Source organism: Oryctolagus cuniculus, chromosome 14 (assembly GCF_051225735.1).
Source record: "Oryctolagus cuniculus isolate XC-2025 breed Fujian yellow rabbit chromosome 14, ASM5122573v1, whole genome shotgun sequence".
NCBI lineage: Eukaryota > Metazoa > Chordata > Mammalia > Lagomorpha > Leporidae > Oryctolagus > Oryctolagus cuniculus.
In genome coordinates, this window is record NC_142880.1 from 86,795,043 (window position 1) to 86,810,036 (window position 14,994).

The 14,994-nt window shown below is 41.8% G+C and overlaps 1 protein-coding gene and 1 non-coding gene across 51 annotated transcripts in view; both read left to right on the plus strand.

Moving 5' to 3' along the window:
- Positions 1-7,190, plus strand: part of ERBIN (erbb2 interacting protein) — a 133,737-nt gene extending 126,547 nt beyond the window's left edge. For 30 of the 50 annotated variants that reach the window (XM_051853685.3, XM_070056775.2, XM_070056778.2 and 27 more), the window contains 4 exons: positions 1,113-1,319; positions 2,297-2,389; positions 3,670-3,744; positions 5,127-7,190. In XM_051853685.3, coding sequence (XP_051709645.3) covers positions 1,113-1,319; positions 2,297-2,389; positions 3,670-3,744; positions 5,127-5,234 — 483 coding nt within the window. In that variant the 3' untranslated portion in view covers positions 5,235-7,190. The remainder of the gene's footprint in view (positions 1-1,112; positions 1,320-2,296; positions 2,390-3,669; positions 3,745-5,126) is intronic. The other 20 variants (XM_070056793.2, XM_070056800.2, XM_070056782.2 and 17 more) reach the window with 2 other exon arrangements.
- Positions 265-371, plus strand: LOC127492911 (U6 spliceosomal RNA). Its single transcript, XR_007922729.1, has one exon. It is a non-coding gene; the product is annotated as a U6 spliceosomal RNA (small nuclear RNA).
- Positions 7,191-14,994: the final 7,804 nt, after the last annotated feature.

Genomic DNA, 14,994 nt, shown 5'->3' on the forward strand with positions numbered 1-14,994 from the left:
AAATAAAGTAAAATGTCAACAGTTGATTCTTGCAATTAATATGAGATTTATATTATAAGAGTTTTAAATTTCAAATTTATAAATACACATAGGAGGAATAAAGAAACTTTCTGCCACATAGATAATTGAATTGGGTTGTTAAATCTGGAAAGTAAGGAATAAATGTAGAAAATTAACTCAAATTAAGGAAAAGTGTACCACAAAGTTAACTTTTATCTGAAGAAAAATGAATGGATATACTCTTTAAAAAAAAAAAAGATTTATGTGCTTGCTTCGGCAGCACATATACTAAAATTGGAACGATACAGAGAAGATTAGCATGGCCCCTGCGTAAGGATGACACGCAAATTCGTGAAGCGTTCCATATTAAAAAAAAAAAAAAAAAAAGATGTATTTTATTTATTTGAAAGAGTTACAGAGAGACAGAGTTCTTCCATCCACTGGTTCACTCTCCAGATGGCCGCAACAGCTTGGAGCTGAGCCAGTCTGAAGCCAGGAGCAGGATCTTTTTGCGGGTCTCCCACATGAATGCAAGGGCCCAGGGACTTGGGTTGTTTTCCTCTGCTTTCTGAGATACATCAGCAGAGAGATGGATCAGAAGTGGAGCAGCTGGAACTTGAACTGGCACCTATGTGGGATGCTGGCACTTCAGGTCAGGGCTTTAACCCCCCTGTGCCACAGCACCAACCCCTGGATATATTTTGAATGTATGTGTGTTTGATTAACTTTAGTATGGGGAAAGATAGTCATTTACATTTACTTAAATTTTAATTAAAAGTTCTGAATACTATTTACCATTTTAATACTTGGTTACTGTAAAAAGTGTAGGAACATTTATGTCTAACAAAGCAATAATTTAAAGTATAGATGATATAGTTTCATTTGAAAGCTTTAAAGAGTGAATCTATCAGGAAAGTTTAGAATTAAGACACTAATACCTTCTTTGTTTTAAGGTTTAAAATTAGAGAAAAATAGTAAGTGGCATGGTGTTATGTAATTTAGAATGTTAAAACTCTAGTGATTTAGTACTTTAATCCTCCAAGAAAAAAATCCAAATATTTGTATTAAGACATTATTATTGGTCATTTTAAGATACTTCATGTTTTTCTTAGATGCCTTTGAGTAATGGACAGATGGGCCAGCCTCTCAGGCCTCAGGCAAATTATAGTCAAATACATCACCCCCCTCAGGCATCTGTGGCAAGGCATCCCTCTAGAGAACAACTAATTGATTACTTGATGCTGAAAGTGGCCCACCAACCTCCATATACACAGCCCCATTGTTCTCCTAGACAAGGCCAAGAACTGGCAAAACAAGAGGTAAGAATAATCAAGACTACTTGAAATATGAGACTAAGCTTGTCATGTGTTTTTATAGGTTATTTAATTATTAGCAATAATACTATATAGAGTTTTAGCATTTGTTTAAAGGTTTAGTTTTATATTGTTTATATGATGTTAAACTTCATAGATCATACCATAGGAGCTAGTATTTCTGGAGTGGCTTTTTTTTATTTCAAGGAGATTGTTTTTCCAGAAATAATTGATAATATTCCAGTATTTAGACCTTCTATAGAAGTATAAATACTAGGCTGTTAAGCTGTGACACAGGCTTCATTCCTCAGATTTTGAAATTTGACTGGACTAGAAGTCTACATACTATTGTCATATTTAATCTTAAAAAATTACTTAAATTCCTAGGCCATTCATATATATTGGTAGTTTATTGATAAAGTGATAAATACTGTTAGGAATTTAGATAAAGATCAAGTGCTTTGTCTTGGCTGAGTCTCTGATAAAAGGGAGTAATCTGTGAAAAAGTTTAGTTGTGATAACATTTTTATAGCTAGGTTATAAACACTATCAGTTTCAGGAAATGAAGAGTTATTATCCCAAAACCACAAATGAATATTTTAGATATATTGTGAAACAAGCCAATAGACGGAGATACTGTTTAATTTAGACGGTCCACAAGTACAAACTGATAATACCTGTGTTGTGCTTATGTCATTAGAATCCATGGTATCTAAATAGTAAAATAGGGTCAACATTAATTTCCTAAGATAAGCAAAAAATAGGAGCTATGCTTTGTAATCCTAGCTGTGCCTTTAACTCACTAACTCATTAACATAATGTTCTGTGTTACAGTGTCATTTCATCTGCCCAAATGTTTATTTTTGAGGAATCCTTACATATTTATTTGAATTTAATTCACCAATATTTAATATGAATATTGTCATGTTGTGGCTTGTTTTGGAATAGTTATAGTAGTGTTCTTTATTTTCATGTTAACTCAGATTCGAGTAAGAATTGAAAAGGATCCAGAGCTTGGATTTAGCATATCAGGAGGTGTTGGAGGTAGAGGAAACCCATTCAGACCTGATGATGATGTAAGCTTTGTTTATTAATTCCAATATCTCTTGTATATAAGTGAAAATTGAATAGATGTTTATGTAAATCTGGATAGATATCGTTTTTTGAATTTCCCTCTGTATTATTTAACTTTGGTTTTGAAATTTGATCAGTTCAAAGTAATTGAGAAAGAAAATATAACCAGAAATTTTGAATGTTCATGATAATATCAAGTGCTTCTTAATTTTCTTACTGCTTTTCCATACCTCTGTGAAAGTAATTCTGTGACTTTTTTTTTTCCTTTAAGATTGATTATTTATTTGAAAGGCAGAGTTTCAGAGACGGAGAGGGAAAGAAAGAGAGAGATCGTCCATTCACTGGTTCACTCTCCAAATGGCCAAAGCAGCCAGGACTTGGGTGATCAGGAGCCAAGAGCTTTTTATGGGTCTCCCACATGGGTGCTGGGGCTCAAGTATATGGGCCATCTTCCACAGCTTTCCCAGGCACATTAGCAGGGAGCTGGATCAGAAATGAAGCGACCAGGACTCAAACCAGCATCTATATGGGATGCTGGCATCGCAATAACCCCCCACACCACAGTGCCACACCTCCCCCTTTTTTAAAGATTTATTTTACTTATTTTAAAGACAGAATGACAGAGAAAGAGGGAGAGACAAAAATCTCCATCCACTAGTTTACCCCCCAGAAGGCTGGAGCCAGGAGCCTGGAACTTTATCCTGGTCTCCCACATGGGTAGCAGGGGCCCAAGCACTTGAGCCATCTTCCATTGCTTTCCCAGGAGCAACAGCAGGGAGCTGGTTGGCACCAGCTATTGGCACAGCAAATTAAGCTTCCCACTAGCAAAAATAGCATCACATACCAGAGTGCCACTTCAAATCCCAGCTGCTCCACTTTTAATCCAGCTCCCTGCTAATTGCCTGGGAAAGCAGCAAATGGTGGCCCAAATACTTGGGCCCCTGCCGCTCACGTGGGAGGCCTGGATGGAATTCTGGCCTCCTGCTTTCAGCCTAGCCCTGGCCATTTGGGGAATGAACCAGTAAATGGCCTATCTCCATCTTGAGCATGAGTGCTTGCTCACATTCGCATAATCACTCTCACTCTGTCACTTCACCTTTCAAATAAATAAGTATTTAAAAAAAAAAAAAGTTTTAAAAAAAATAAATGATTGTCACACTAGGACCCTAAGAAATCTTGGGCCATGATTCACATATTTACATGACATGAAAATAAGATTGCTGTGTGTACTCTGTTGTTTATGCATATTGTTTTGTGGTAAATAACTTTCTTGTTATTAAAGGGTATATTTGTAACAAGAGTACAGCCTGAAGGACCAGCATCAAAATTACTGCAACCAGGTGATAAAATTATTCAGGTAATTAAGATTTTTTATTTTCCCATGTCCCCTCTTTTTCAGTTTCTTTAGGTGCTTATTTTATCTGAACATGCACAGCGTGGCTCTGGCTTAGAAGACAGGCTCAGAGAAATACAGCTCTCGTTTTCTATTCCTGCCTTCATTGTTAATAGTGCAGACATTCATCTTTCTTATTTGAAGAGAGACAGAGACACAGAAAGAGAGAGCTCCTATTTGTTGGTGCTGGTTCATTCCCAAAATGTTTGCAGCAGCCGGGGCTGGGCCAGGTTGAAGCCAGGAGCTGAGAACTCAATTCAGGTTCCTTGAATGTGTGACAGGAACTTAAGTACATGAGCTGGAGCCAGGATTCCAACTCAGGCATTCTGATTTGAGACGCAGGTTTCCCAAGTGGCATCTTTAACCACTAGGCCAAATGTCTGCCCCCAGTAATTAATTTTTAAAAAAATAAATAATCCTCAAACTAAAATTAGGATAGAGATAGTAAAGCTTATTAACCTAAAGTACAGACTCTGGGACTGAGGCTGCCTGAGTTTGATCCTGGATCTAACAGTTTTTAAAAAATATAATTTAGGGGGAGATATATAGTAATTTGTAAGTTTTTTATACATATAATTTTAAAAAGTTTTTAGATAATTTCAAACTTAAAAGTTACAAGAATATTACAGCAAACACCTGTGTACACTTCTTTTTGTCACCAGTTGCTCATATTTTGCCACATTGTCTTTAGACTTTGTCCTCTTCCCTTTCTGCTCCCCTCCCTCTCCATGCACACTCACACATTCATATACACTTATTTTTCCTGAACCATTTGGGAATCTATTGCAATTTTATGACTAAGGAAATTATTTTACCTCTCCATGCCTGGATTTTTTTTTCTGTAGAAGAAGATGAAAAACTTTTGAATGTTGTTATGAAAATCAAAGAATTCAATTCATGTTCTGAAGCACTTAGGACTGTGTGCATGGTACATAGTAAGACCTCAATAATGTCAGCTTTAATTCTAGGTCTGGTGGTCTTCATCTAAGGCAAATGAGAAGGCTAGCGCCCCCTACCTTGCAGTTTGGTCACTTCAGGCTACATTAGGACACACACACAGACAGGACCATGTCTGACACTGAATTAGACAAGTGTTTACTACAGTGGGCTGCTCCATAAGATTTGTCTGAAAACGTGGACAAAATGCGGGTTCCTGGACTACATCTTCAGAGATTTTATTTACAAAGGTATGGGGTAGGACCTGTAAGCCTGGTGTGTTTTAAGTTGCCAAAGTGATTGTTATTTTCTGCCAGGTTTGTGAACTACTTGGCAGAAATTTAAGTACAGAAATGCAAATAAATTATATGAAATGTTTTTCTTAAAGACATTTTTCCTCTTTCTTTTAGGCTAATGGCTACAGTTTTATCAATATTGAACATGGACAAGCAGTGTCCTTGCTTAAAACTTTCCAGAATACAGTAGAACTCATCATTGTACGAGAAGTTCCCTCATAAGCACTGTGGACAAGCAAGGGGGAAGACAGCAAGATTTACTGGAAGATACTTGCAGGGGAAATTAATATTTTGACTATTTTTATATATAAAGAACTCAAAAAATTATGTTCAAATTTGTACATTAATGAAATAATGGAACTTGTGGTTAGAGGGAAAGAACCACTGTACAGAATATAAAGAAGACTGTTGAATTCGTACCATATGAAACTTACTGTTAGGTTTTTAAACATAGCAATCAAGGCTGCAGAAACAAACCCACGTTGTTTTTGTATAGATGGTGGCTTTATTTTTGGATTTCATGTACATGACTGTGTGCAAGGCAATAGTTAGCCTTGACTGCAGCCCAGAGGCGGATGGCAGAGCCGTCTGCCTCATAGCTTTTGTGCCCTTATTTTTATTTGACTGGGATTAATGTTTTCTGCTGAAACTACTTTTCTTAATGTGGGCAGAGATTTGAAGTGTTGGCTTTTGCTATGTGCATATTGAATTGAAGAGTGAGTAGGTGAAGGTGGTGCTGATGGGTTCACTTTCCAAGGCCAGATTAAAAGTTATTTCCTATAAAGATCTGGAAGCAAAGAATGAAAAAAAAAAAAAGCTGTCCATGTGTTTTTATTGATCGAATAATGCAATAAAATATGTAATGTCTTTTTTAAGGAGTGGAAAAGACAATAATTACATTTTAAGAGCTCTACAGGATCTGTTCTTGTCATAGTAATTGACTATACATTTGTTACTGGTGATTCAGTTTTTAATTTTTTAGTCACAGGAAATTTTTTAACTCTACTGTGGATGCATGTCCATGCATTTTCTGTGCTATGGAAATCCCCTGACTTTTTTGTTTGTTTGTTTGTTTATTTGTAAATGGTGGTACTTGCAATTTGTTTTATAATAGTACTCCATTTAAATCTAATTTATAATTTTTTTATTTTAAGCAGCAAGTGAAATTAAAATGGCCAGTTTTAAGATTGTGTTACCTGTAACACAAAACGTAAGGAGGTTTAGGAAAGCCTTTTGACTTCTGTTTGGCCTTGCATTGCCTTGGTAAAGTAAAAGGAAACATGGAGCACGCATGGAGCTAGGAAACCAAAGCAAGCTTGTGAGCTGGCACAGTGAGAACCGCTGTGGAGAGCTGTAGAGCAAAGGGAGGGTCCTTGAGGCCTGCTCGTGTGTGAAGACGTTCAAATAAAGGGCTGTTCCTACAGGTAACGTTAAATGTGAACTCAACACTTCAGAGTCTTTAAAGGGTTTCTTAAGTTTATCAGTGTAATAGTGTTTTACCACCAACTGCCTTTTGTTCCTCATTACTGTAACAAATATTTGATGATAGAGGTTTATTAATTTTGTTTTTCCAAACCATTAATTTTTTTCTTCTATGTAATCAAATAAAATTTGAGTAACATGCAGTGGTAAGAATTAATGCATGGTTATTTGGACCAGAAAAAAGTGCCATAGAAGACCAATAAATGTTTTAGTTGAGGCTAGTCTTTAGAGCAATATTCAGTTCTTGCAATTCATTTTTAATTACTAAGAAAATTTGGGAATTTTTAATATGTTATGCTTTATTCTTTATTTAACTTTGATTTAATAAAAATTCTTATAGGACTAGCGATAAAACACCAACCTGCATTATTTTTGCAAGAATAACTTGGATTCATTTTCCACATATGCTAGTCAAAGTTACTAGGCAGCACTTTTTAAAATATGTGAACTCAAATATTGCACTTCTTTCAAGATGTTGTCAATTGGTTATTGTACTGTATAGTTTTAATAATTTTGATTGAAACCCTTTAACAACTCTTTGTAAATTTTAACTCATTTTAGTTGATTTTCAGTACTATTTACATAGGAATTGATTTTTATGGATATAGTAGAAGAAATGTGCTGTATTTTGATAAAATTCACTTATTGTATGTGTGTTGTAATCTCTAAAAAAAAAGAATGACGGCTTCTTTAAAACAAGTCTCTGTTCCCTTTTTTCTTAGATGATCTATAATCTTCACATTCTCTATTGCTTTTAAATTTTCACAATCACATTGTGTTTTTGTTAAGATTTATTCATTTATTTGAAAGAGAGAGTGCCCTTTTTTTTTTTTTTTTTTTTTTTTTGGTGACAGGCAGAGTTAGTGAGAGAGACAGAGAAAGGTCTTCCTTCCGTTGGTTCACCCCCCAAATGGCCGCTACAGCCGGCGTGCTGTGCCCATCTGAAGCCAGGAGCCAGGTGCTTCCTCCTGGTTTCCCATGCAGGTACAGGGCCCAAGCACTTGGGCCATCCTCCACTGCCCTCCCGGGCCACAGCAGAGCTGGACTGGAAGAGGAGCAACAAGGACAGAATCTGGCGCCCCGACCGGGACTAGAACCCAGGATGCTGGCGCCGCAGGCGGAAGATTAACTTAGTGAGCCGTGGCACCAGCCTTTTGTTTTTGTTTGTTTGTTTGTTTAGTGAAGAGAGAGGTCTTCATCCGCTAGTTCACTCCCCAAATGGCCGCAACGGCTGGAGCTGTGCTGGCCTGAAACCAGGAGCCAGGAGCTTCTTCCGGGTCTCCCACACAACTGCAGGGGCCCAAGGACTTGGACCATCCTCTGCTGCTTTTGCAGGCCATAGTAGAGAGCTGGATTGAAAGTGGAGCAGCCAGGATTCGAACCGGCGCCCATATGGGATGCCGGCACTGCGGGTAATGGCTTTACCTGCTACGCCACAGTGTCGGCCCCTACATTATGCTTTTGGTCAGGGATACATGAAACTTATAATTGTGAAGTGTTCAGCTACTTTATTCTAGATACACAGATTACAAATTTGGAAAAGGAACTAACCCAAAGAACAGTTGGTTTTTCAGTGATTTTTTAAAATTAATTAATTCATTTGAAAGAATTTTACAGAGCAAGAAGGAGAGGCAGAGATAAGAGAGGTCTTCCATCTGCTGGTTGACTCCCCAATTGGCCACAATGGCCAGAGCTATGCTGATCCAAAGCCAGGACCCAGGAGCTTCTTCCCCGTCTCCTATATGTGGGTGTAGGGGCCCAAGGACTTGGGCCATCTTCTACTGCTTTCCCAGGCCATAGCAGAGAGCTGGATCAGAAGTGGAGCAGCCAGGACTCAAACTGGCGCCCATATGGGATGCTGGCGCTGCAGGCAGCGGCTTTACTCACTACGCCACAGCGCTGGCTCCTCAGTGATCTAATCTTAGCTTATTTTTCTGCCTATTAAAATATTACAAGTATAGCATGTGTTATATGCACTAATATTTTATTCTGTTTAAGTTTTTGTGATATTATTATAATTAAAGATCGAATGAGAATGTTTGTTACCAAGAGTAACACATGATACAACCTAAAATTAATAGCGTTAAAGTTTTGCACTTAAGTTGGGGGCTGGTGCTGTGGCACAGCAGGTTAAAACTCTGGCCTGAAGCGCTGGCATCCCATATGGGTGCTGGTTTAGTCCCGGCTGCTCCATTTCTGATTCCAGCTCTCTGCTGTGGCCTAAGAAAGCAGTAGAAGATGGCCCAGTGCTTGGTCCCCTGCACCCACGTGGGAGTCCCAGAAGAAGCTCCTGGGTCCTGACTTTCGATCAGCTCGGCTCCGGCCATTGCGGCCATCTGGGGAGTGAACCAGCGGATGGGAGACCTCTCTCTGTCTCTACCTCTCTTTGTAACTCTGTCTTTCAAATAAATAAAATCTTTTTTAAAACTTTTTTTTAAAATAACAGGAGCAGGAATTATGGCACAGCAATGGATGCCTGCTTCCCATATTGGAGTTGCCTGGGGTTAAGTCCCCTGTCTGCATCCGATTCAGTGTATCAGCGTGCATCCTGGAAGGTGCAGATGATGACTCAAGTACCTGGGTCCCTACCACCACGTGGGAGATCCAGATGAAGTTCTGGCTCTTGTCTTCTGGGAGTGAGCCAGTGGGTGAGAGAGTTGTATTCCTCCGCCCTTCAAATAAAAATAATAATAAATTTAAAAATAAAAGGATGTGGTTCACAACTTAAATAAAATGAACAAAGGATGTGGTTAACAAATAAAATGAACAAAGTTTTCTTACAAAATGTTGGAAAATTAGATTCCATTAGAAATTTTATTAGGGTAAATAAGGATTTGAAATTTGGATAGAAAAATCTTTTGAAGAAATGTAGACATTTTTAGATAATGCCTAAACCCTTTAGTGAACTGACTTTAATAAGTATAGTAAGTCTTCAGAACCAGAACTGTCTTATTTTTAGAAACAGTGTTTAAAATTTCTTACTCAATAGTTAAAAATTATACCCATAAAATCATATCATCAGTTTATTCATGAATTTTGGCACAGGTGTTTAATGTTGGTCTGTAAAGGAATTGTCAGTTCATCTGAATCAGTGAAATTTTAAAATGTCCTATGGGACTGGCATCATGTAGCTTGTTAAGCAGCTGCTTGTGATGTTGACATCTCATATAGGTGCTGGTTCAAATCCTGGTGTCGGACTTCTGATCCAGTTCCCTATTAATAGTCTGGGAAAAGCAATGGAGGATGGCCCAAGTGCTTGGGCCCCTACTCCCACGTGGGTGATCCAGCGGAAGCTCTTGGCTCCTGGCTTCAACCTAGCCCAGATCTGTCGCAGCCATCTGACCAACAGATGGAAAGTCTCATCTCTTCCTCTCTCCTTCAGTTCACAAGACTCAGGGAAACGTTTTGAGTTTGCTGGTTTGTTATAAAGGATGGTGAAGGACACAGATGACAGGGTGCAGAGGAAGAGGTGTGGAGCATCCATTCCCTTTGCAGGGGATCACCTGCCACGAACCCTCCATGCGCTGCCCTTCCAAAACTGCACCCTGTCCTTTCAGGTCAGTCTGTTTATAAGAAATCAGAGTCACAGAGAGAAGGAGAGGCAGAGAGAGAGGGCTTCCCCATCCACTGGTTCACTCCCAAAATGGCCACAGCAGCTGGAGCTGTGCCAATCCGAAGCCAGTAGCCAGGAGCTTCTTCCAGGACTCCCATTTGGGGGCAGGGGCCCAAGGACTTGGATCATCATCTCTGCTTTCCCAGGCCATAGCAGAGAGCTGGATTGGAAGTGGAGCATCCCCTGTGGGATGCCGGCACTGCAGGTGGCGGGCTTTACCAGCTACAACGCAGTGTGCAGGCTCCCCTTTCACGGTTTTGTGGAGGCTTCATTACATCAGTGTGAGTGACTAAATCATTGCCCATTGGCGATTGGCTTAAACCTTCAGCCCCTGCCGGTTCCCAGTCCTCTACCTGCTGTTGTCTCCTGTGAGCAGCTGCCATCCTGAAGCTACCTGCCAGCCCTCAGTGAACTCAGTAGTACACGACGAGCCATTATCACTGTGGCGATTCCAAGGCTTTTAGGAGTGTATGCTAGGAACTGGAACAAAGACCAAATAGAAACTTCACAATATCACAGAGAGCCAACAGTTTCTGTACCCTTTGTTGAAAACCACTGTTCTTTGGGGCCAGCGCCTTGGCGCAGTAGGTTAATTCTCCACTTGCGGTGCCGGCATCCCATATGGGCACCGGTTCTAGTCCCAGCTGCTCCTCTTCCAGTCCAGCTCTCTGCTGTGGCCTGGGAAAGCAGAAGATGGCCCAGGTCCTTTGGCCCTGCACCCATGTGGGAGACGGGGGATGTTCCTGGCTCCTGGCTTTGGATCGGCGCAGCTCCGTCTGTTGCAGCCATTTGGGGAGTGAACCAGTGGATGGAAGACCTTTCTCTCTGTCTCTTCCTCTCACTGTAACTCTGCCTCTCAAATAAATAAAAATTAAAAAAAAAAAAAAAGTGTTCTTGCCCTATCAAATCACCTTGGTGTTTTGATAAGTTTGTGTGCTGTTTCATATATCTGTTTCTTTATGCCAATACAAGAAACTGTTAAAATTAGTCTTGGACGGCTTATTACTATTAGAATTTCAGACCTGAGACCGGTGTAAGCAAGGTAGCCAGGTTTCCACCAGCTGCCAGATGGATCTGGGTGCCCAGTCTACATACAGACCAGGGTAAGCAATGGAGCAAAATTCAGTGAAGAGAACCCCTGGCAGGCCAGGTGAGAGCTCAATTTGCATTCATACTGGGGTCTTATAAAGGTATGGGGTCCAGTTCTTCCATTTCTCCTTTCCCCCACCTTCTTCCCTTGGGCAGTGGGTTACCTGGGTGTGAAATTCCTCCCAAGGTTTTGTTACACACTGGTACCAGACTGGGTAGCTTTCTCCTGAGTGCTTTTCTTAGAGGGGAAGCTGGGACCACCTATAAAGTCACTGGGGTCCTGGGCAGGGTTTTGTTGTATAAAATGCGGAGCTGCTTCCAAGGCATGATTCTGAGGCTGCTACATTCCTTTTTGCAGGCTCTCTGTTTTCCTTAGGCTCCTTTCACAAATGTAGGCTAATTTCTGTTTTCTTACCTAATAGCTGGACAGCCTGTTCCCCAGAATTGATGCAAGGAAACAGGTTTATTCAGGAGGCTAGCATTCAGCGGGGAAAAAGGCAGACATGTTCAGTTTCAAAAGTGCCTTTCCCAATTTGTAAGTTAGCAGAAGGATTTTGAAAAGAGAAAGGAGCATTGGGGAGTTTCGGGAAGATGATGGGTCTGGTTGGCTGATGTCCGTCTGGTTTCCAGGTGGGCTCATCCTGAGCTAGTGCAGCGGAGGTTTGTTTGCTGTGAAGCTTGGCTGTGTGTAGCTGGTGATGGTGAATTCCTTCCCTACCTGAGATCTGCTGTTTCCTGAAATTAGTCCCTGGAGTTCTTAGAAAAGTGTTAGTCATCATTGAACAAACATTCTGATTAGTCTCAAGATTAGCAGTTAGCTTTTGTTCATTAAAATGTGAAAAGGAGAGGAAGATGTATTTTCTTTGCAGTTTCGGATTTGTGGCTGGTCACAAGGTGAGTGTGAAAAGGGAAAGAAAAGATGTTACAGAACCACATTGTCCTGATGACTGAGATTTACATTAAGTCTTGAAGTCAGGAAAAGTAATTCTTGCAATTTTTTTCTTTTTTTGAAAATCATTTTGGTTGAGGCCAGCACCTACAGTGCCAGCATCCCATATGGGTACCAGTTCAAGTCCCGACTGCTCCACTTCCAATCCAGCTCTCTGCTATGGCCTGGGAAAGCAGTGGAAGATGGCCCAAGTGCTTGGGCTCTTGTACCCATGTGGGAGACCCAGAAGAAGCTCCTGGCTCCTGGCCTTGGATCAGCGCAGCTCTGGGTGTTGCAGCCATCTGGGGAGTGAACCAGTGAATGGAAGACCTCTCTCTCCCTCTGCCTCTGCCTCTCTTTAACTCTGCCTTTCAAACAAATAAACATCTTTTAAAAAGAAAGAAAATCATTGTGGCTATTCTAAGTCTTTTGCACTTACAAATAAATTTTAGAATGAATTTGTTGATTTAATTAATTAATTTATTTGAAAGGCAAAGAGACAGAGACACACAGACCTTTCATGCACTGTTTAACTCCTCAAATACCTGCAGCAGCTGGGAGTGGACCAGGCCAGAGCCAGGAGACTGGAATGCAGTCCAGGTCCCCAGGGTAGGTGGCAGGAGTCCAACTACTTGAGCCATCACCACAGCTTCCCAGTGTGCATCTTAGTAGGAAGCTGGAATCAGGAGCACAGCTGAGCTTCAGACTCCACACTCTGACATGCAATGCTGTCATCGCACGCAGCATCTTGACTCCTGTGCCACCCTTGAATTTGCCGGTTTCAACACAAAAAGGCTTGCTTGGATTTTAGTTGGAATTTCATCGATCCTATATTTGGGGAATCTTAACTTATTAATTAGATCAATTACCAGTCTATGATCGTTAGTTAACTTGATGCTTTTAATTTCTCCCAGTAATATTTTGTAGATTTTGATGTATAGTTTCTTTATTTTTAAGATTTATTTGAAAGTTACAGAGAGGAGAGAGAGGCCTTCTATATGCTGATTTGTGGTAGAAACTTTCCAAAAGGAAAGTTAAGGACTCTCCCAGATCAAAGGAAAGATTGAGAACTCTCCCAGAACAAAGGACACCAGTGGCCTAACCATTAACTAAGTACACATGGTAACCCTATACCGACACTATAGCCTTAATATACCCAACCATAATGTATGTAACCATACAAGGGAGCTAAAGAAACTAAAATTGTAGGGGCCGGCACTGTGACACAGTGGGTTAACGCCTAGGCCTGAAGTGCTGGCATCCCATTTGGGCGCCAGTTGGAGACCCGGCTGCTCCACTTCCAATCCAGCTCTCTGCTGTGGCCTGGGAGAGCAGTAGAAGATGGCCCAAGTCCTTGGGCCCCTGCACCCTCGTGGAAGACCCAGAAGAAGCTCCTGGCTCCGGATTAGCACAGCTCCGGCCATTGCGGCCAAGTGGGGAGTGAACCAGCAGATGGAAGACCTCTCTCTCCGTCTGCCTTTCCTCTCTCTGTGTAAGTCTGACTTTCAAATAAATAAATCTTAAAAAAAATAAACTAAGATTGTATATAAGGCAATTCCCTTTTTGTTTGTAGCTCTGATTTGTGGGCCTTACGCTAGTATCAAAGGTAAACAAGTTCTGCTTCCTGCTAAAGCTTCGGGTGTCTTAGTATCCCAGCAACAGATTCACTCCCCAAATGGCTGCAGAGCCCAGGGATGGGCCAGGCAGAAGCCAGGAGCCCAGAGCTTCTTCCAGGTCTCCCACGTGGGTGCCAGGGCCCCAAGTACCTGAGCCATCTGCTGCTGCTTTCCCAAGCACATTCTCAGGGAACAGCCGGGACCTACACTGAGGCCATTTTTGCAGGAGGCAGCTTTACTTGCTACACCACAGCGCCAGCCCCAATTTTCATTTTCAGTTGTTCATTGCGAAGTACAGAAATGCAATTGGTTTTCTATATTGACCTGTTTCCTGTGACTTTGCTAATCTCATCAGTTCCATGAGCTTTTTCGTCTGTTAACAGAGACCATCATGTTGTGATAGGCCTCCTGCCCACTGCTCCATGAAGCAGGTCTGAGAAGAGAAAGGCTTTATCGCTACCACTTGCGGATAAAGAAGCCGGAGAAATCTGTCTCATCGGCCTCCCCGTTCCAGGAGAGGTGGGAGTCAGCTGGCAAGTGGCAATGCCTGACAAGGCAAACCCTGGTAGGAGAGGCTTGGAATCAGGCCAGCGTGGGAAGAGGGCTTTGAATTCTGTATTTCTGTGATTGAGGGACCCCCTCGCCTCTGAGCCGCATCCGGTGTTCCCAAGTTTCAGTGCTGCCCTGGCTTCTCTGGTTCCTCCAGTCAGAGCCTTCCCCCTCCGTGCATGCCCGGCTTCCACGACCCACAGTTCCCTGCTCCAGGTTCTCTCTGCACAGGCGTGGCCATGGCCTAAAATGCACAGACTTCAAAAACACGATCAGGGGTGTGTTTGTGGGCAGTGGTAAAGCCATTGCTGGCATCCCATATCTGAGTGCAGATCCGAGGCCTGGCTACTCCGCTTCCAATGCAGTTCCCTGTTGGGCCTGGGAAGGAAGTGAAGGATGGCCAGGGGCTATAGCCACGTGGGAGACACAGCTGGAGCTCCTGGCTGTGGACATCTGGGGCGTGAACCAGTGGACTGAAGGTCACTCTATTCCTCTACCTTTCAAATAAATGAATAAATCCTTGGGGCTGGCGTTGTCGTGCAGTGGGTTAAGCCACTGCCTGGGACTCTGGCATCCGTATGTGCACTGAGCTGCTTCGAGTTCGGGCTCCCTGCTAATGAGCCTTGGGAGGGCAGCAGTTTATGGCCTAAAACCTTGGCCCCCTGCACCCATGTGGGAGCCGCAGATGAAGCTCCTGGTTCCTGG